The sequence below is a fragment of the Patiria miniata genome, unplaced genomic scaffold (assembly GCF_015706575.1).
Source record: "Patiria miniata isolate m_02_andy unplaced genomic scaffold, ASM1570657v1 HiC_scaffold_10, whole genome shotgun sequence".
NCBI classification, from domain to species: domain Eukaryota; kingdom Metazoa; phylum Echinodermata; class Asteroidea; order Valvatida; family Asterinidae; genus Patiria; species Patiria miniata.
In genome coordinates, this window is record NW_024037048.1 from 1,512,139 (window position 1) to 1,533,092 (window position 20,954).

At 41.4% G+C, this 20,954-nt stretch overlaps 1 protein-coding gene across 2 annotated transcripts; it reads left to right on the forward strand.

The window, feature by feature from the left end:
• The first annotated feature begins 670 nt into the window (after positions 1–670).
• LOC119734932 (ribonuclease H2 subunit A-like) lies at positions 671–20,014 on the forward strand. Of its 2 annotated transcripts, none has more exons than XM_038208583.1 (8): positions 671–726; positions 7,258–7,329; positions 8,065–8,191; positions 8,412–8,499; positions 9,170–9,307; positions 10,207–10,294; positions 15,985–16,108; positions 18,341–20,014. In XM_038208583.1, the coding sequence occupies exons 1-8, from the start codon at positions 699–701 to the stop codon at positions 18,477–18,479; spliced, it is 804 nt and encodes a 267-aa protein (XP_038064511.1). In that variant the 5' UTR covers positions 671–698; the 3' UTR covers positions 18,480–20,014. The 2 variants fall into 2 exon arrangements, with proteins under 2 accessions (XP_038064511.1, XP_038064503.1); XM_038208575.1 differs by having other exon boundaries at positions 679–961.
• Positions 20,015–20,954: the final 940 nt, after the last annotated feature.

A 20,954-nucleotide genomic window follows, 5' to 3' on the forward strand; every position in this document is an offset into this window, starting at 1 on the left:
ATTACGGCGTGGGGTTCGGGGCCCGCTTAAGGGCCCCGAAATTTTTTTGGATTCTAGATGCTCTGTGGTGCGATCTGAGGCAATTTCTGACCACTTTAACCAATGTTTTTTGAGGAAAAGATGGTGGTGTACTCATTGCCTGCCTTTATTGCAATGTCACGCCCCCCCCCCCCCTGGATCCGCGCTTGCCATGCAGCCGGGGTCATGGTGCGTGTGCCCTTGAGCAAGGCACTTTGTCACTCATTACTTCTCTCCACCCAGGAGTAAATGGCTACCTGTGAGGGCAGAGATGGTTATTGTGATTGAATTAGCTTGCTTGCGCCTAACAGGCTGCATTCAGCTGTATACTGCTCAGGGAGCTGAGATGGTATTTGGAATGGCCCAATGATCAGGGGTAATAATAATACTGTAAGCGCTGTGATTTAGTTTACTAATAAGAGCGTTGTTAAAATGCCGATTTTTATTATTATTGTTATTATTAATGTACCATTTTTTTTCAAATTTGGTTTATGTTCCTGTCAAATATCCATTTTTACAGAATTCGGCCAGAAATCTGCCAAAAAAAACAAAAACAAAAAATCACCCTCGTTTTTCAACAAAAATTTGTCAAAGTTAGCCGAAAATCGGCTAAAACGGTCACCTTGAATCCAATTTATTAGCGCTAGACGATGATAGAGGGCGCTATAGGATCTTTGATAATGTGCAACAGAACAAAACAGATGCAACGTACGTAAAGCAACGCAAGCCGCGCGAAAAACGATTGGGGGAAGTTTTGACAAATTCTGACATTCATTTATCAAGTTGTTAGGCACATACTAGTAAACATATTTTAACATGGATTTGTCAGATTTTACGAAAGACAATAGTGAAAATGCCATTTTGAAATCAATTGTCCCTCAAATTTGTAAGGATGAACCGTGTTGCTTAGGCATCGACGAGGCGGGAAGGGGGCCCGTTCTTGGTAAGTTAGCCTATATAAGTATTAAACTGTCAAGAATACGCCGCCCATAGATAGGGGGGTCAGACAAGTCGACCGTTGAGACAACTCGACTCGGGACAAGTCGACCGTTGAGACAACTCGACCGTTGAGACAACTCGCCCGTATGTGCGATAAATGGAAAGACAAGTCGACCGTTGAGACAAGTCGACCGTTAAGACAAGTCGCCTCGCATGTTTTTGTTGCTAGTTTTGGGGATAGTCGCGGGGATTTTAATTGACGGCGGCTGATCGCCGTTTGGGAGTGATGACACATGAGTTGTTTTTTTGGTTGCATATAACCATGATAACAGAGCCGATAATAGCGCAGCCGGGCCTGTGCGCGCACTTATCCCCGGTCAGCGTCGGCCGTACCGTGCACGGTGACATCGTTTATGCCGGGCCTGTGCGCCCACTTGCCGCCCCGGTCGACGTGCCCGCGTGCCGGGCCGGGCCCGGTCCTCGCTAGCGGGGCGCGCCGGCCCGACGCGACGGCCACCGGATTGGAACGCCCTCTGTGCGTCAAGTTTGCCCGCGCCGCCTCCGGGATCGCAACTTTTTCCCGCTCCACGTGTATACATTTCCGTTAAGTCGAGCTGTCTCAACGGTCGAGTTGTCCCGAGTCGAGTTGTCTCAACGGGCGACTTGTCTCAACGGTCGACTTGTCTCAACGGTCGACTTGTCCCGAGTCGAGTTGTCTCAACGGTCGACTTGTCTGACATACATAGATAGAGCTAGAGCTATCCCGTCCGTGCATCTGTTTTCAGGTTTTCGAGGCATCAAGTTTTCGAGGTTTGACCTTGTCACCTTGTTTGTAGTGACAGCTTTGAATGGCTATTGCATATCTGCGTTTGTATTTCATATACTCCTATAACTATGAGGCTCCACCATGTCCACTACGTGGAGCCTCATAGTTCTAGGAGTATATTTCATACTCATACTCGTAGTCATAGGCCTGCTACATGTGCGTTATCGAAGCTGAAAAGCCCAAAACCGAAACGCACAATCAGTACTGTAGCCTTGTAGTTGTAGGGACTAAATGAGCGTTTCATTTACATTTTGCTCTGCACAAACTTACGCAAGTGCGTGTGCGTATCCACTACGGATGATTTTTGCCGTGAAGTTTTTTAACTGTCATAACACGCTTAAGTTGTTTGCATTAAATTAATGTTGTTCTTACGTGTTTCAATAGGGTACACTGTCAAAATTTACTTCATCTAATTTTGTTATGTTCGACTACAATTTACAAACACGCACATGAATTCTGCACGCAGGACGGCTTCAATCTCTGCGCGTAAGAAAAAGGAGTTAGCGCTCTAGTAATTTAATGTAGCTCTATGGAATAGCCCCACTGCCAACCTCGTTCCATTGGTACAAGATCTTGCTGCGCCATGTTGTTTCCCATCATGCCTTGTGCGATCTCAACCCCTTGATTTGTCTCATTTAAATGTGTCAAAATATGGCACATTATAATTGGGGCTGCAGTCCATCCGTTTAACATGCGACACCATCTTTAAAATGTTGAAAGTTGTGTTTTTGAAGAATCAATCCTTTCTACATTATAAGGTTTGAACTTCGCATTGTTTAGCAAGAATTTGTATTAAATGTAGGTACCTCTTTCATCCCTTTACAACTGAAGATACAGGTTTTTTTAAGCGAAAAACGAGGCTGCCTTAATCCATATCGTACAGGCATTGCCAGTTTTGAAAAAAAAAAAGTTTGTGCGTGACGTGACGTGCAAAGCACGTGAGCACATTATGGGCGCGCCCGGCTCTGAATAGCCAGTCAGCATCGTTTACGTGTACATCATGGCCAGGGGTTAGTGCAAGGAACGCGCATGTGCCCATGGAGTCGAGGCTGCCCCACTGCAATAGCATGTATCCTCAATCCTCCACAATCTGGCAACATAAATGACATAACACTTTTAATGCATGTGTTACCAAATGCATATAAAAGGTGAGTGGGATGGTGGAGCTCGTTCCGGGTAGGTGGAGCTTGTTAACCTTGGTCGGTAGTCCACCTAGGTGAAGGACAACTTTGATTCCAAACCCAGGCAGGCAGAGCTCTTTAACCTTGGTAGGTGATCCGCCTAGGAGAAGGACAACTCTGATTCCAAACCTGGGCAGTTGGAGCTCGTTAACCTTGGATGGTAATCCAACACAGACTGCTGCCTTGCGGCTGTGGCCTACCAGCTAGGGTTTCGGTGAGGGGTAGTGGGACCCCTGAGGTAGCAATAAAACCAAAGGTGGTTATTTCGACAGCCAACGGCATCCACAGAGCTCGGAGAGGAGACGGCCACCACCGAGCTGAAGAAGCCCAAAGAAACGACCATGATGGTAAAAGTCAAATCAGAATTGAGGATAAAAGATTGGACAGGGCCCGGGTCAACAACATCTGCGTCCCTCACTTCCCAGGGTGTTGGTTGGAAAGTTGGCTACTGGAAGTGCCATTGGAGACAACTGTGGCAACAGATTAAGACTAACAAAGAAAGATATAACTGGGGGTACATGGAATGTTCGAACCTTGAAAGCAATTGGCAAGCTAGAGCAACTAATTCATGAGTTGGCAGCTTTTAAATGGGGAGTATAGGGCCTAGCAGAAGCTAGATGGACAGGTATTGGGGAGACAATCATGGACGAAGGTCATAGGTTATGGTTAAGTGGCGAAGAGGAAAAGCATGAAAAAGGACTGGCTTTCCTGGTTCATAAAAACATCGCTACCTCCGTCAAAGAGTGTCGCCCAGTCTCCAGCCGTATGATATCATTGAGACTGGCAGGCCAACCGTTCAATATGACCATCATCCAAGTTTATGCGCGAACAAGTGACGCATCTGATAGCATCATCAATGACTTCTACCATGATCTTCATGCAACCATGGCAACAATCCCAAAGATGGACATTAGTGTCGTACTAGGGGACTGGAATGCAAAAGTAGGGCCAAACTTTGTAATGAAGTGTGGAGTACAGGCACATGGCCATCTGCATGGACTAAACCCCTGGTAATGCCTCTTCCGAAGAAAGGAAATCTGAAGCAGTGCAATAATTACCGCACAATAAGCTTGATCAGCCACCCAAGCAAGATCCTGTTGCGCATCATTCTTAACAGACTCCGCCCTCAGGATGAAGAGATCATAGCAGAGGAGCAGCACAGTCGAGCAAATATTCAACCTCAGGATACTGAGTGAGAAGTACCGCAATGACCAGAAAGCGCTCCTACATACATGTACATGTGTAACTTCATTGATTTTAAGAAAGCCTTTGACCGTGTTTGGCAAGAGGGTCTGTGTGCAATCCTGAGAAAATGTAATGTCAGCAAGGGAGTTGTCAATGCCATTGATGGCCCTGTACAAAGCATCTCAAAGTGCAGTCCTATATGGAGATCAGATCAGTGAATGGTTCCACACACGAGTAGGAGTTAGGCAAGGCTGCTTTTTGTCTCCAACAATCTTCAACATATTCCTTGAGCACATCATGACAGAAGCTCTAGAACATTTTCAGGGCTTGGTCAAGATAGGAGGCAGAGAAATTTCAAACTTGAGATTTGCTGACGACATTGACCTTGTGGCAGGAGTAGCAGAAGAACTGAGTGAGTTAACAACAAGGTTGGAGCGAAGTGCAAGGAATTATGGGATGGAGATTAGCGCAGCCAAGAGCAAAGTTATGAAGATGTGGTCAGAAGAAGAAATCGAAGTCTCAGTAGATGGAGAGAAGCTGGATTGTGTCACCCAGTTTAAGTACCTCGGCTCAACAATCACGGAGGATGCAAGATCTGTAGCTGAAATCAAAATAAGGATTGCAACTGCCACCTCAGCCTTGGCCAAACTGAAACCGATCTGGCGTGATAAGAACATCTCCATGGCATCTAAAATGCAGCTACTGCGGGCCCTGATAACATCTATCTTCTTGTATGGTTGTGAGACCTGGACGATAACAGCATAGATGGAGAGGAGAATCAACGCCTTTGAGATGAATTGTACATGGAGACTGCTCCAAGTTCATTACTCAAGCCACACCACTAACCAAGCTGTGCGTAAGCTAGTGAAGAGCTATATTGGCAAACAAGACAGATTATTCACAATCGTCAAAAAGAGAAAACTGCACGCTATGGGACAGAAGGAAAGAAGGAAGGCTATTATTGAGATGATATGTGACCCGCTCCACAAAAAAGGATATTTTGTTGCAAAAAAGTGAAAGTGCAGTCAAATGTGTACATGTACAGATGTGCGAGTAAAAAGCTGGTTGTGATAAATACTTCAGTGGATGATCCTTCAGTGCAAGCTTGAAGGCGTCGGGAGATTTGTACTCCGCTGGGTCTACCGCAAGGCTGTTCCAGTCCTGGATGGTGCTTAGGAAGAAGGAGTTGGTGTACACTGAAGAGTTGGTGTGTGGGATGACGTATCGGGAAGTGAGGCTGCTGTTGATTTAGTTCGTTGGGTGAGATATGGGTTCCTGACAATGTCGACTAAGCTGTAGTGGATTTTGAACATCATGACCAGGAGACTGTGAGTGTGTCGGTCCTGTAGAGATGGCCAGTAAAGATCCTGTAGCATACCGGAGACACTGCTTGTTTTTTCATAATCATCTGTGACAAAGCAGGCTGCATTATGCTGAACCTGTGCCACCTTATAGTGTTGCACTGTGTTTTAGTGTCCCATGCAGAACATGCATATTCCACTGTAGGTCTTACGAACTTAAGGTGGTGTTGGCAGCTTCCTTCACCTTGCGGCTGCAATGTCCCAGGTTGCGAGACAAGAAAGCCCTGGTGGAATTAGCTTTTCTGGTCATACAGGTAGTATCCACATGGGTGTTCAATGTGAGATGAGAGTCAAGATGTTCCTCCCCAGCTAATGCTGGTTCCCATTTATACTCCTGGGTGGAAAATGAGCCCCTCCAAGTAAATGTTTCCCCACTTGCAATGTGTAAGTCTAGCACCTAGACTGTATATTTTCTATCGTGTTTTCACTCTCAGCACAGGCTACCTGTCTATAGACAGACACCTTGCTACTACATGAATGTTCCTGACGTCAAGGCACAATGATTGGACAAGGAGGGCTATCCTGACAACGCTATCCATAATGACCTTGTTTGCATAGGTCCTACATAATTTGAGGTTGAGTCCTGCCTGTATTTTAAAGGGAATGTACAACATTTGCTCTTGCTGCAATTTTCAGTAGCAAATGGATTTGGGGTATTAGAATGTTATAGCAGATATTGTTAAACTGACTTGTGTCATATTTTGGGCTTGAAGATGCTGGAAAAACCAAGAAAAACGTCATGTTCTTGGAGTCTGGCTCCCTGACTCCACTTAAGATGAAACAGATCAGTTTGTCAACTTTGGGGAATTGTAAGGTCAGAGAATCAGTCTGGCAGGCTTGTATCCCTTCACAGGTGTGTAATCAATTGCAAAGAAAATGCGGAAAAACTAATTTTGAAAAATTAAGAGCAGTTTTTGAAAAAAGCCAGTTTTCTCCAACGTTGGTCTGCCGACCAGCGTTGAAAAATACAATTTTTCTTGAAAATGTCAGCACACCAGGAGCCACGATTTTACAGGGTGCTTTAGCATGTCATTCCCTAACCATCCAGTAAGATATTTTGTGATAATCTGATCATTTCGTCTATTGATGTTTGCAAATGTTGTATCTTCCCTTTAACGTACATGTTTGTAGTTGTGTACAGATGTGAAACAGTACAGCGCTACTTTGCATGCAAAACCTTGAGAATTACTACGCGTGCAATAAGTCTGCAGAATATGGATTGCTGCCGTTTCTGCACACTGAAACATAGCTCGATTGATTTGGAGAGCGGCAGAAAAGTCCAAAATGTATACCCTGTGGAGTGAATTTATCACAACTATATGGACAGAATAACCTGGGGGGGGGGGGGGACATAATTAAAGGGCCAGGGGAGGGACACTTGAACCTAATTCAGTTTTACAGGGGGACAGAATTACCTTCTGCCCTGGGGTCGCTGATATGGATTGGAGGTCCATTGAGAACGAAGCAATACAAAAGGAATGGGGGGCGGGAAGGGTTGCTGGAAAAACTCTGAACTAACTAGTTGAGATACATAATTCAGAATGAATTGGGGTACTGAGCAGATTTGGTTGTAATCCTCAAACTTCATCCTGAAACCCTTTATAATGTAGCAGATCTTAATATGCAAACCTTAAAAAATTGCATGACTATGTACAATGCAGGTCGTGGCAATAGTTTGTGTTTTTTGCCAAATCTTGCAGTTTAGGCGGCTGATATTGATGTGTTTGGATTGATGTTTGATATTCAGGTCCCATGGTGTATGGAGTCAGCTTCTGTCCGTTGTCATGTAAGGAAAAACTTGAACAGCTTGGATTTGCCGGTAGGTGAAGTACCGTTGTCCTCTGTAATGTTCTATTAGTTATTCCGCGAGCACGAGTGGAACACGGAATAATGTAGTGCATCTGTGTCCTATATGCCATGAGGCCGAATGCCGAGTATGTGGGACACCGACGCACAACATCATTCCGTGTTCCATGAGTGTGAGTGGGATAACAAATTTATCTTCAATCAAACTTGACGCACAGTAAAGATGGAACATGCCGCACGATGTACACGAAATGGCGCATGCATCTTAGAATAGCGCAATACGTGGTGCGGTATGGACCGTGGCCGTGCTACATGGTTATATGTAGAACTGCTTGTTGCCATGGATCGACCAATCAGGATCGAGGATTCAATTTTACTTGAAGATAAATATACTACTCCTGAACCTAAGGTGTGTGTACACATGGAATCATTCCAAATCCACCCAAATCCTGCACTGTGCCCATTACTTGATGCCCAAATTTCCCTCAAACATGTTTGAGTCCAGTAAGTCCACTTTTGCAACCCCTGAGTAAGGTATTTTTTTGAGTTTAATGAATGAATTCCAAATCAGTGATCCTATTCATAATTTTACAAATAAAATAATGACAAGTAAAATAATGTCTGTCCTATCTTAAGCAGTGCTCTATGCCATCCACTAGCTTAGATAGTTTTTAAGGTTCCCTGTATGCAGTTGCTTGCAGAAATGTATAAATCCCATTTTGTTTCCACTTTGTGTTTTGAATTGTAGATTCCAAGACACTATCAGAGGAGCAAAGAGATGAACTTTTCTCCAAGATCAAGGATGCTAATGACTTCTTAGGATTTGAAGTTGAAATTCTCTCCCCGAATTACATATCAAAAACAATGTTAAGACGGTATGAATGGATTTAATTAACTTGAAATGACGTTAAAAATGAAAATGCAGCAAAAGAAGAACTTGTTTGAAATTATAGCCATATGTGTGATTTGTTTCTTTTTGTCACCTATCCACCCTGATCATGGAGAATATTCAGATATTAATGTAGCATAAACGCTTTTGTTTTTGTCATGAATGTACATGTAACCGTTTACCTCCTGTGGTTTTATCCATGGCAGAACCAAGTACAGCTTGAATGCCATCTCTATGGACTCTGCTATTGGACTACTGAGACTGGCTATTGAGCAAGGTGCCAACATCAAAGAGGTCAGCAGCAAATATGTGGACATAGGACATTTAGAGCCCAAAGAAGAACACAAAAAAGAGTTCAATATGTATGTTAATCAAATACCATGGCTAGCATAAGTAACAATTCTTGACTGCTGTGATGTGGGATATGGTGTTTTTAACACCCTGGGGCGCATAGCACCCAAGGTGGAGCCACAGGTGCTAAAAATGCTAAGCATTAGGATTAAAGATGAAGTGAAGTGAATGAAAATTAAAAGATTCCACTCTTCTCTGACCACTCAAATTTTCAAAACAACAATTACTCAGTCATCTGGTAAAGGAATGAATTGCAGCGTAATCAAATTAAAGCCTATTGTACTGGCATGTCTTTCAACGTCAGGTTTTGTTATTATTTTTCTTTACATCCTCGTGTCAGTGCAACAAGGTCGTAACTCGTTTCCTCAACAAATTTGTATCCCGCGAATACGCGCCATGCAACAAAGTCGTGTATTGCGACGTCCATTGACTTTGTGTGTACATCCAGGTTATTTAAGCGAGATACGACCTTTGACATTGAAAACTGGCGTTTCATGTACATGACGTCACACGCCATTTTAGGAGATACGATCTTGTTGCACGGACACGACAAAATAATGTGTGATTTTATTAATATTGTGTGATCTTCTCTTTTGTGGGCGACCCTGTTCAGGTGTATGTTGACACAGTAGGAGATGCTAGCAAATATCAAGAGAAGCTTCAGGGGTTATTTCCTCGTCTAGAGATTACAGTCACTCCAAAGGCTGATGCCAAGTTTCCTATAGTCAGTGCTGCTAGTATATGTGCTAAGGTTAGTAACAATCTGGGGAACTGTAACACTGATTGACACCATACTCTTTGCTATCAATATGGTACACAACTGTCTGATGTGAGTTGACCCATTTCACTTTGAGGACCACTAGTGTGGCACAAAAGACACTGTAGCTCTTTTTGTTGGCCTCATTTGCAGACCCCTCTTTTTCTCATCACAAACCCCTTTCAGAAGCAAGTAGGCTTTGAAACCACAACTTCCTCTCCAGCTTTGTCTTCAAGATATTTCATGCTCCTGGGCTGAAAAGATCTGGCTCAATATTGACCTGCTTCAAAAAAAGTCAAATCCTACATTATAATATGATACCAAAGAGTGTTCTTCATTTGGTTTTAACTTTAAAAACTTTGAAATAACTCTAAAACCAAATATGAAGTAAATGCTGCAGATTATTTTTTGAGTTTCGAAAATCCCTTGTATTTCAGATAATGCTCAAGGAATGTAGACTGTGCTTTGCAATAAATAGCTTTTGGCGGCATTGCAGGCCTCACCACATTAATAGGGACCAATGGAAGTGGTGCAGGTACGGGGTACATATGCGGCTCAGACAAACTTGCTGATTATATCAATATTTTATGCGGTTATTTCAGCAGTCCCACATGCCTACATCTCACAGTATTGCCAATAGTGAAATAACCACGCAAAATGGTGATTTGACGATCAAGTTTTACTGTGCTGCATACGTCTGGTGTATTTGCATCATTTCTAATGGTCCCTATTTATAGAACTCAAGTTGCAGGTCCTATGGAGGTATACCGGTAGGCAGGCTGCAGTCACTTAATTTCAATATGTACTTGGAAGAGATATGGACCAAGATTCTTCTAAGAATGTTTAATCTCAAGTGACTTTCCCTAACTCTTAACCCTTCATTTTATGATTAGGTTGTTCGTGATCAAGTCTTGAAATCCTGGATATTTTTTGAGGGTGATGATATTGTCACTAGGGATTATGGAAGTGGCTATCCTTCAGGTAACTATCATTTAATCATATTTTCATCAGACACAAGAGAACACGTAGGTTGTTTGAAAAGTGTCTACTATTCTTAAAATGTCTGATTTTTAGCAAGCACTTCCAGCTGAACCAAATCAGAAGAAACTGAAGTAAGTTCAGTTCTGCATGTTCCGCAAAATAATCAAACTTGCACCAATATCATTAATTGTTTCCTTATCGTGGAAATTCAAGTCATGTACATGTACCTGCAGTTATTAAGTGCACTATTTTTGGTGATCCAAGATCACTTTGCGCAGTACGTGCACAAGGAACATACCATAGACATGGCCAGAGGGGTGTTCACAAAATATCAGGTAAAATTGTTGAACAAAATTGTTGGAAAATAGTGAATTTTTGACTTATTTTGAGTTTTTGACCGAAAGGTATTTATGAATGGGAATAAACATGTGCTTGGCCGGTATCAAACAAGTACTTTTAAAACCGGCTAGGGGCCTGAATGCGGATAATGGCCCTCACCAAATGTATAAACATGTAATAATTGCATGTTGGCTCCTGGCTTACATGTACATGTATGGCCCCTAAGGGTCTCTACACCTCTCTTTGTCACCGTTTAGACGGTACTTGTGCACAGATTATATTGCTTGAAATTTGAGGAAGGCGGCTTGCCCATGATAGCACAGTGGCTAGCATTGGCTCTATGCTCTATGTTAACAATACACATTAGTTGAGCTGTCTTTTCGCTGCGCTACAGATTTGTTCATATTTGTTTGACTGTCAGTCACTTATAAATTCACCAATCTGTCATGCTGCTTGACACTGACTTGTTAGAAACTGTGTGTGTAGGAGCAGTCTGCTTGGACCCCATCATCTTTGGAAGCCTGAAAATCATTTATTATTAAAGTAATATCTGATTATCTTTAAAAAACAGTCAGACACTGTAGAATTGGTATGTTTGGCTGCTCCACACTCATTTTGTAGGATTTCCATATTATTTTGGTTTTTGTTTTCCAGCTTAAACATGTCTTCTTATGACATGTAAAACTGTTCCCAGTGAAGAACAATGTAATATCCATAGATGAAATCTTGTAGAGGTTCTCTTCATGTCATTGTTATCGTGATGATTGGTGGATCTGAAGCCCTGTGGTTGCCTGAGTAGTACAAGTATCAGTAAACTCCGGCTAAACTGACATTGTACAACTCGTCAAATCGCTCAAGTCGGCCGTCTGACTAAAGTCCCGATTGTCCGTAATGCATCTCCATTGAATTTTTATTTCTAAGTCGGCTTTTATAAGTCGCCATTTCGCTCAAGTCATCATGTTACTCTCGGTCCCCTTTCCATAAAAAGCATTACACAGTGCTTTGTGTAAGTCGGCACTCAACAAATCACACATTGGCATCGACTTCCTGTACTGCAGTTGGCAAAGTGTCAAGAGAGAAAAGTGGTTTCGCACGGCCCGTGATCGCTGCATGCATCGATGTTGAAAAAGGGTGTCCTACTGCATACATCGCATATGCATCGTGAGCATATCAATACCAGTACCCCCTCTAGGCTGTACGCATGCGCTCTGTCCATTTTGGGGGTCGTCTTATTGAATGACTACTGCTGCAGCAGTCAATGCGTGCATGGTATATACCGGACCACGCACGCACTTAATTTGTTACTGTGCACGTACATATGTATCGTGGTCTCCACTATTAATACCCCAAACGTGAAGATACAATCCGAGGATTAATTTGCTGGATTCAACTCAAGCATTAAGGAGATAATCCAGGGTAAATCGTAGCCAAATAATGCAATGAATCATGTGTGCAAAAGACCATTTATGTAAGTCGGCAAAATGACGACTTAAAGCAGATATCAGCATTCGCGTAAGTCATCACAAATTCTCGGGTCCTGAGAGTGCCGGTTTAGCCGGATTTTACTGTAGTAGCAGTATTGTAATTCTTTAAACCATTGCTATGACGTCACACTATTGTTAAAAGTGTGGATTCGGAACTACGAATCTGTTACACTGGTCAAAAAGTGTGGATTCGGAATGACGAATCTTTAGTTAAATGTGGATTCGGAATTACGAATCCACACTTTAAAAAATGTCCTTTAAAAAATATACAACTGTGTAGACCTCATCAAACTTATCACACATTAAATTTATTCTTTTTTTAACGCATTCTAAATACATTTGAAACATTTTCCATTTTTTTCACTTGATTCAAATTATTGCAAGTTTGACCTAAAATTGCAACCTTTCGTAAAAGTTATACTTTTCCTCACATTTCAAAAACAATATTTTTTTCCCACCAACTACTGTTTTTTTTTTTTTATGAGATAAACTTCTCTGCATGCTTGAACATTTCAGACAACACTAAATAAAAAGCGTTTAATTTGTATTATTTTTAGCAGCATTTCAAATTCTTTTAAACTTTTTCCAGTGTTTTTTCTTCTGTTTTGTGAAACTTTGTGAAAGTACTTTCACACACAAAAAGTCGAAAAAATAAATATAATTAATATAAATGCCACAGTATAACCTTTTGACTGATTGGTGTGGAACCAATATTACAGTACTGAAAACCTTGAACAAATCAAAATTTCATATTATCTTTGAAAGTCATGACACGACCGTCTGTTTTCTTTTCAGTGACTGTCGAAGGCCCAGACTTAATGACTGTTGTGTTTTTCTCTTGGCCATACAATGCTTTACTGATGTTCTTTTTCTGACCGTCAGTAGTTCTTTTGTACGTGCGGACATACAATGCTATCTGTTTAGCCAAACAATGCTTTACAGATATTCTTTTTCTGACCGTCTCTAGTTCTTTTCTACGCGCGGACAGCAGTGGATCTGTGCCCTGTGGTTTCACAGATCAGTTGCTCTTCAAAGTTTTTAGTAAAAAGCCTGGATGCTGCTGTTGCTCGCAGGGAATGATTGGTTCGAAAGCCAGTCAATTGGGCATTTTTACACAATTAAGCTTGCGACAGTTCCAGAGTTTGTGCATCTTTGATGCTTGGGGGGGAGTTTGTTCCAAAGAGTGGGCGACGATGTAGAAAAAGCACGCTGGCCGTATGTCCTTGTCGATGACGATGAACAGGTGAGTAGGGATTGTGAGTGGGAGCGGAGTTTTGGTGGAGGTTCATATTTATGAATCAGATCCTGTAAATATGTTGGCGCATGGCCGTGGATGCAGTTATACGTAATCAGAAGTACTTTGTACACAATCCGTTGCCTAACCGGAAGCCAAAGCAGGTCGCAGAAGATCGGTGAAATATGGTCACTACTTTTGGTTCATGTGACCAATCTGGCTGCCGAGTTCTGAACTCGCTGTAATTTGGAGATTGTTGAGTAAGGTAGGCCAAGAAGAAGGCTGTTAGTGTTACAGAAATCAAGGCGGCATGTGATGAAAGCATGAACCAGCTTTTCTGTGGTAGGTTTGTTGAGAAATTTGCGAATTTGTCCAATCTTGTGTAATGCCAGGTATGATGAGTTGTAGATATTATTTACATGGATGTCCATCTGGAGATTGGTCTGAACAGTGACACCTAGATCACGCACTTTCTGTACATGTTCTGTTGAAAAACTGCCAAGGGAAATTGGTGTAAGACGTAATGTAGATGACCTCTGTCTTGTCTTCGTTCAATTTCAATTTATTAGCAGCAGACCATGCCTTTATGTCGTTAAAGCAAAGTTGAATTTGTACGAGGACTGATGAGCGATCTTGCTCATTCATGATGACGTAGACCTGCGTGTCGTTGGCGTACATCATTCTGTCAATACCATGAGCCTGAATGATGTCTTCAAGGGGTGATGTGTATAAAGTAAAACACAGAGGACCAAGCACAGACCCCAGTGGGTGGGACAACACAATTTGGCACAAGTGGATCAGAAAGATCATCCTGGATGACAACACTCTGAGTGCGATTCTTGAGGTAGGATCCGAACCAATGCATTACATGACCAGATATGCCATATCTGTTTGCTAGACGCCGAAGCATGATGTTGTGATCTATGGTATCGAATACAGACGAATAATTGAGAACAAGAACAGCTTCCTGTCCCTTGTCAGCAGCTAGAAGTAGGTCGTTCTGGACGCTATGATGTTTCCTGTATGCAGACTGTATGTTGCCATGGAGATTATTGTCCAAAAGGTAATCTTGGAGTTGGGCAGCAGCTGCACGTTCAATAGACCTTTATCATGCTTCCACCATTTAAGTCATGTTCCCAGTATCCAGTAACAGTACTGAATGATAATGTTTTTGTGCAAAAAGGAACCAGACTATTTTTCCTTCCAGCCTCGCTTTGGTTACATTGATCTGAATGGGAAAAAAATCAAATGGCTGCAATATGATAATGGTCTATTTTCTTTGAAAGAAACGACAGATTTGTGATGGGCCTGTAGTTCTTGAGAGGTTCAGTGTCCAGGTTAGGTTTCTTGTGGAGGGGGGGGGGGTGATGTGGGCTCGTTTCAGTGCTTCAGGAAAGTGTCCATCCAGTAGAGAACGGTTGGTGATATTCGTGATGATGGGAACATTAGTTCATCCAAACACCTCTTCAGAATCCACGTAGGAATCGGGTCAAGTCTGGATGTTGTAGAGGGTGAACCAGTGATCAGCTTTCTCACCGAGTTTGCAGACAGGGATTCAAACTGGTGCAGAGTAGTCATGCATGTGTCGGACACGGACTTAGAAACTAGAGGATCAGGAATGTTGTCAAGTTCTTCAGTGATGTTTTGTGTTTTGTTGGCAAAGAACTGTGAAAATCGATCAACAAGTGGTTCAGATGACAAATCAGCCGACGGGAGGGTTTTTGGAGACTTTGGAGTGCACAATTTGTCGTCTGCGAGAAAAAGTTGGTGGGGGTCACAGTCCTTTAATTGTATCTTGTGATATTCAGATTTGGCCTTGATAATCAGTTGATTATAGTGATAGCTCTGTTCGTTGAGAAGTTGTTTGTGAACCTCTAGTTTGGAGGATTTCCACTGATGTTCACACTTTCGAATTTGTCTCCTTGCTTTGCAAATGTTTTCACTGTACCATGGTGCAAGAGGCTGAGATAAAATGGTACAGGAGATCGGGGGGGGGGGGGGGGGCATGTTTGTTCAGAAGATCACTCAAAGTTGTGTCATATTGATGAATGAGCAAGTCTAGGTCGTTGGCTGGTGCAGTGGTTCATGGTGAGGCAAGAACATCTAGGTGAAGGGCCTCAATATCAATCTTGCGAAGTTCACGAAGCTTGATTTCTCTTTTGACATGGTCAGGTCGTGTAGAGCAAATAGCATTCCCCATCACTGTCTGTTTGAACTGAGAGCTGTGAGTTCTCAAATCCCGCTTGCAGGGCAAAGTGAATTCCAAAAAGATACAAAATTACTCAATGCGTCCTCACTGTTAGATTCTCCGCTGTCACTACCAAAAGTAGTTTGAGTCAGAAACAAATCGTCGTCCGAACTATCCATGTTTACCTGAAGGAGTCTACCCTCAAAATGACTTGGTTGTACGGGTGTGGCGATACACATTCTTAACATGCAAATTTCCTTTCTAGAAAGCTTGATCACATAAGAGCCTTGAAAAACTCCCTTAAATGTAAATTATGCCTAATTAAATGGCCACGATACGAATTCACTTGGCGCTTCACGCGCCTCATGAATTCTTAAATTACGAATCTACACTTTCACGTGTATTTTCCTTAACACACACTTTTGTATGTTGTATTTGCACTTAGATCCAGCAACAAAGCATTGGCTAGCAGACAACATGGACAAAGTCTTTGGGTATCCACAGTTTGTGAGATTCAGTTGGTCCACAACAAGTACACTTTTGGAAAACAAGGCATACCATGTACATTGGTAAGTACACTGACAAAGCAAGCCCACATCTTTGGAACTAATTCCCTGTCATGAATCCAATGGCAATATATCATGGAGCAATGTTTTACATATAACCTCAGGGACAACAGCCTTGACCTTTGAGCTGATATATTGGCTCAAAATGGCAGCCACTAGAGACAACAGGTCAATATATCAAATTTATCTGGATAGGACATTTTTTCACTTCTGTCTTATTTAGACAATAAGTTCCATAGTCAAAGAGTTAATATGCAGTTGCAGTAGAATTGCTATATATAGTCTTAACACAGAGTTGAAATGTCTCACAGCTAGTTGACATAGAGTCTGACACTGTGGCCAGCATGTCATTGGTCCTGTGACCCATGACAGAGGGGTTAATGTCATTTAGATATACACATGCATATAATTAGGGGTACTGTAAGGCGTACTGGAGATTTGGGCCATAAGGAGCATGGAAGGCAGCATTGTCAAGATGCCTTAAAACAAATAACTTTTCATATTGGCAAATGCTTCAGTTTATTTTTTTAATGCTGCTTAGTGCTAAACATTGAGAGTTCTATGATTATGTTAATGCAAAGCATTGAAAAAGTGCCTTATTCCGTATAAAAGAAGACACGATCTTATGTTTGAAAAACCCCAAACATTCAAGTAAAAGTTACATTACACAATCAAGTTACATTAAAGCTGTCACAAAATTGTGAAGTTCGTTACTGCATTACTTTGGATGTAGACTTGTTACAGTTAAGGGGCCTTGTGACAAGCTTATTTGCAGGAATGTTTTGCTTACCCATATAGAATAAGACTACTCAGTGTGTGCATGTTTTCTTCCTTTTTATGCCCCGCGGCGAAGCCGAAGGGGCATACTGTTTCCGCCTTGTCCTTCCGTGGGTGGGTGGGTGGGTGGGTGGGGGTGTGTGAGTTTGTGTTACATACCCTATGTGGACTTGTGAACAAAAGAGGTCCACATAATGCAGGTTGTGTTAACCTTATGTGGACTAAGCCGTGTCCACATAAGGTTTTGCCCTTTCTGGAAAACAGGTTTAGAGGCATTTTTGGGTTAGGTTTATCCGTAGCAGAATGAAGAGAAACACTATAGGGAATCATAGAAAAAAAATTGGGTTAAAAGAGTTTTCACAGTTTAAGTAAAGTTATTTTTTGTACCGAGTTTTCTTAACTACACGAAAACAAAGCAATGTCCACACAAGGTATGTAACGTAAGTCGGTGGGGGGGGGGGGGGGGTGAGCTTGTCTTACATACGCAGTGTGGACTTCCGAACAAAAGACGTCCACATAATGTAGGTAGCAGCGACGAAGTGTGGACTTGCCCACGTCCACACAGTGTTTCCCCATTTCTGGAAAACAGGTTTAGAGGCATTTTTGGGTTAGGTTTATCTGTAGCAGAATGAAGAGAAACACTAAAGGGAATCATTGAAAAAAAATTGGGTTGTAAGAGTTTTCACAGTTTGAGAAAAATGAGTTTTTCCACTGGTGTTCCTTAACTACACGAAAAGAAAGGAAAGTCCACACTAGGTATGTGAAACAAGTCTGGGTGTGTGCGTGTGTGTGTGTGTGTGTGTCCGGACAAATCTTGTCAGCGCGATAACTTGAGAAATACTTAACATATGAACTTCAAATTTGGTTTGTGTATTGTTCTTGGTAATCCTAAGAAGCCTATTGCATTTGGGGCCGAAATGTCAAGGGTCAAGGTCACAGTGGCTGAAACAATAGAAATTTTGTCAGCGCGATAACGTGAGAAATACTTTACATGTGAACTTCAAATGTGGTTTGTGGATTGTCCTTGGCAATCCTAAGAAGCCTATTGCATTTGGGGCCAAAAGGTCAAGGGTCAAGGTCACAGTGGCTAAAACAAAAGGAATTTTGTCAGCGCGATAACTTGAGAAATACTTTACATGTGAACTTCAAATTTGGTTTGTGGATCGTTCTTGGTAATCCAAATAGGCCTATTGCATTGGGGGTCGAAAGGTCCAGGGTCAAGGTCACAGTGGCTAAAACAATAGAAATCTTGTATTTACATGTATTCTGAGAACAAAGGGATTAGGGATTAATTCATATAAAACCTACAGAAGACACTAATGCTGTCAATGAATGTTCCATGTGACCAAGGTACATAAGTTGATGTTAAAAGAGTGGTGTTATGTCATGGGAACAGTCACGGTTGCGGGGCATTTGTGTTTGTAAACACACCTGACTTGTTTTTTTCTGTTTTTGTAGGGATGATGAGGATGAAGATGAAAGTGCCAAGGGAACAGCTTCATTGTTTTCTTTCTTTGCTCCCAAGAATGCAGACCCAAGAGACAAACAACATTCATTTTTTGAGGAGAGACATCTCAAACGAGTTGAATCATTTTGAAAAATATGGACATTGTACGTAGGATATTTTTATATGCAAGCCAGTATGGCAGGTACTGCTGCAGAGTTACTTCAAAAAATGTGGCCAGATCTACTTAGATTGAAATACACATAGTGACCAGTTTCTCGGTGGCATATCACTTACAATGTGTGGCCCATTAGAAATGGGCATGTACAGGATATGTATGCAGCTTGGAAAAACTAGCTGATTATATCACCATTTTTCGTGGATATTTCACAAAACATCAATTGTTTTTTAAGTGAAATGCACATTGCCTGTAGTGTACCAGATGAAATACCACGCAAAATTGTGATTTAACAAGCAACTTCTTTTCTGAGCTGCTTATATGTATCATTAGAAGTGGCATACCACTTCTAATGGTCCCTAGACAGGTAAACTCACTGGTGCTTACAATATTGACTGTCTACAGTCTTTAGGCAAATACATCTTGTATCATACAATTTTACATCTGGGAGATGTTAACTTCTTTCAAATCCCACTTGAATAGTGAAGTTTTTATTGCAAACTCTTGGACAAGAAGGTATATATTAAGGGCATATTACAGAATAAAGGTTGGTAGAGGTGGCAAAACCCCAAAAGCAAAGCTTGTGTGAGGCTTTTAAACACAAATACCGTTTTGAAGTTCTGTCCATGGATCACGAAAAGATGAGTGTTCTTTCAGCAAAACAAACAATTCACATAGGGATGTGCGTCAAGTTACAACGGACAAACAAACATCACCGCTATACTGTAAGAAAAAAAGGGTGTGTGTACAGGGCGAGTAAAAACCGAAAGCCAAATGTCGGGACCATTTGTTTTAGTGAAGTTCTGCATGTAGCACTTTCAAAATCAAGGATATGAAAGCCCAATTCATAAGCTTTCTTTTAGTACAAGAATAATTCAAATCACTAATGTACTTTTTAAGTTACGGAATTCTAAACAACAAACACCATTTTAAAGTTCTGTCCAAGGATCACGAAAAGATAAGAGTTCTTTCAGCAAAACGAAAACAATTCACATAGGGACGTGTGTCAATTGTTTTCGTTTTGCTGAAAGAACACTTACCTTGCATTTGAGTGTGTTACTCTTGATACTCCCGAGTGTAGGAAAATGTTGCCTGCGCATTACTCTCGGTGCAGGAGTACACTCCTGATATGATGGGGAGCATACTCTTGCTAAACGGCGGGTCGTACTCCTGCTGTTCGCGCGCTCAGGAGTACTTGTGTTAACATGAGTAGCACGCTCGAACGCACCCAAAAAGATTTCTAGCTTTCAGCCAAGATTTCATTTGGAATAACGTAAATGTGAAATAAATGAACAACAAATACACAAAAAGAGAAACAATGCTAAGAATGGCCCCTTTGTGATGTATTTTATCATTTTAATTCTTAAATTCTGACATGACCTATTTTTCAAGGCAAAGTTTTCATTAGTTTATTTTTTTTTAACAAAATAATAGAAAACTACAATTTTTGCATAAATTGTATACAATAAATATTTACATTTCATTCAATATTTTCAGATGAAAAATGTAATTGTGTATTTCCTCTATCATTTCTGTACGTACATTCACAAAATTTAGCTATACCAGGTGCCCCCCAAAAATGGAACAATGTACTTCCGCTACCCTGAGACTCAAACAACCTATACCAATGCATGGGGAATTCTGTTAAAAGAAAAATGATACCAAGATCGTCCAGCAGCTTTCGTTCTGGAGCTTACTTTGTGAAACAAAGTCCGGAGTCATTTTCTCCTTATGAATTACTAAATGGCGCCTGCAAATTTGACTTAATTGGATAGAGGAATTAATTATGTAATAATACCCGCATGAAAGATGTGTGCTTTACAATATAGGCTCAGATCTGCAGCAAAAAACTACTGGACCGAATCGGGAAATCTTGGTATATTTCTTCTCAAAAGATTCTCCATCCATTGGTACAGGTCGTTTGAGTCTCAAGGTAGTGGAAGTATGCTGTTCTGGGGTTTTTTTTGGGGGGGGGCACCCTGTTCATGTATATTCAATGAATAAAAAAAACAAGGAACAGATAAACAAAGGATGGTACAGAAAAGTGGGTATTCTCATCACAACAGAAGTTTCAGGTCAATAGTGACAATGATCTTGGGGTTTTGGTGGGGGAGGGCACTTGCATATACATGTATAACCCCAAACTACTTTCCTTGAATACAATAAACATTTGTTCAAACCTTGCCAAAATCTTAACTTTGTACAGAAGTGTACAGAAAAGATGACTTCATGTATCTACAGGGTGAGTCCAAAAAAAAGCGGAACCCAAAACCCCAAAAATATATTTCATATTTAAAAAAATATGTAGCACCAAACATTATAATGACTGGAAAGCCAATTTTATAACCTACATTTAGATGAAAAAATTACTGAAATTGGTCAATCCGTTCAACGAATATCACCATTTAAATGCAACGACCCTAAAACCTGTCTCATCAAAAAAAAAAAAA

Excerpts from the sequence above, each read along its gene's own strand:
- LOC119734932 (XM_038208575.1), top strand. The coding sequence starts at position 835 with ATGGATTTGTCAGATTTTACGAAAGACAATAGTGAAAATGCCATTTTG. Across the intron at positions 7,330-8,064 it reads TGAACAGCTTGGATTTGCCG|ATTCCAAGACACTATCAGAG; the intron begins GTAGGTGAAGTA and ends TTTGAATTGTAG. Across the intron at positions 8,192-8,411 it reads TCAAAAACAATGTTAAGACG|AACCAAGTACAGCTTGAATG; the intron begins GTATGAATGGAT and ends TATCCATGGCAG.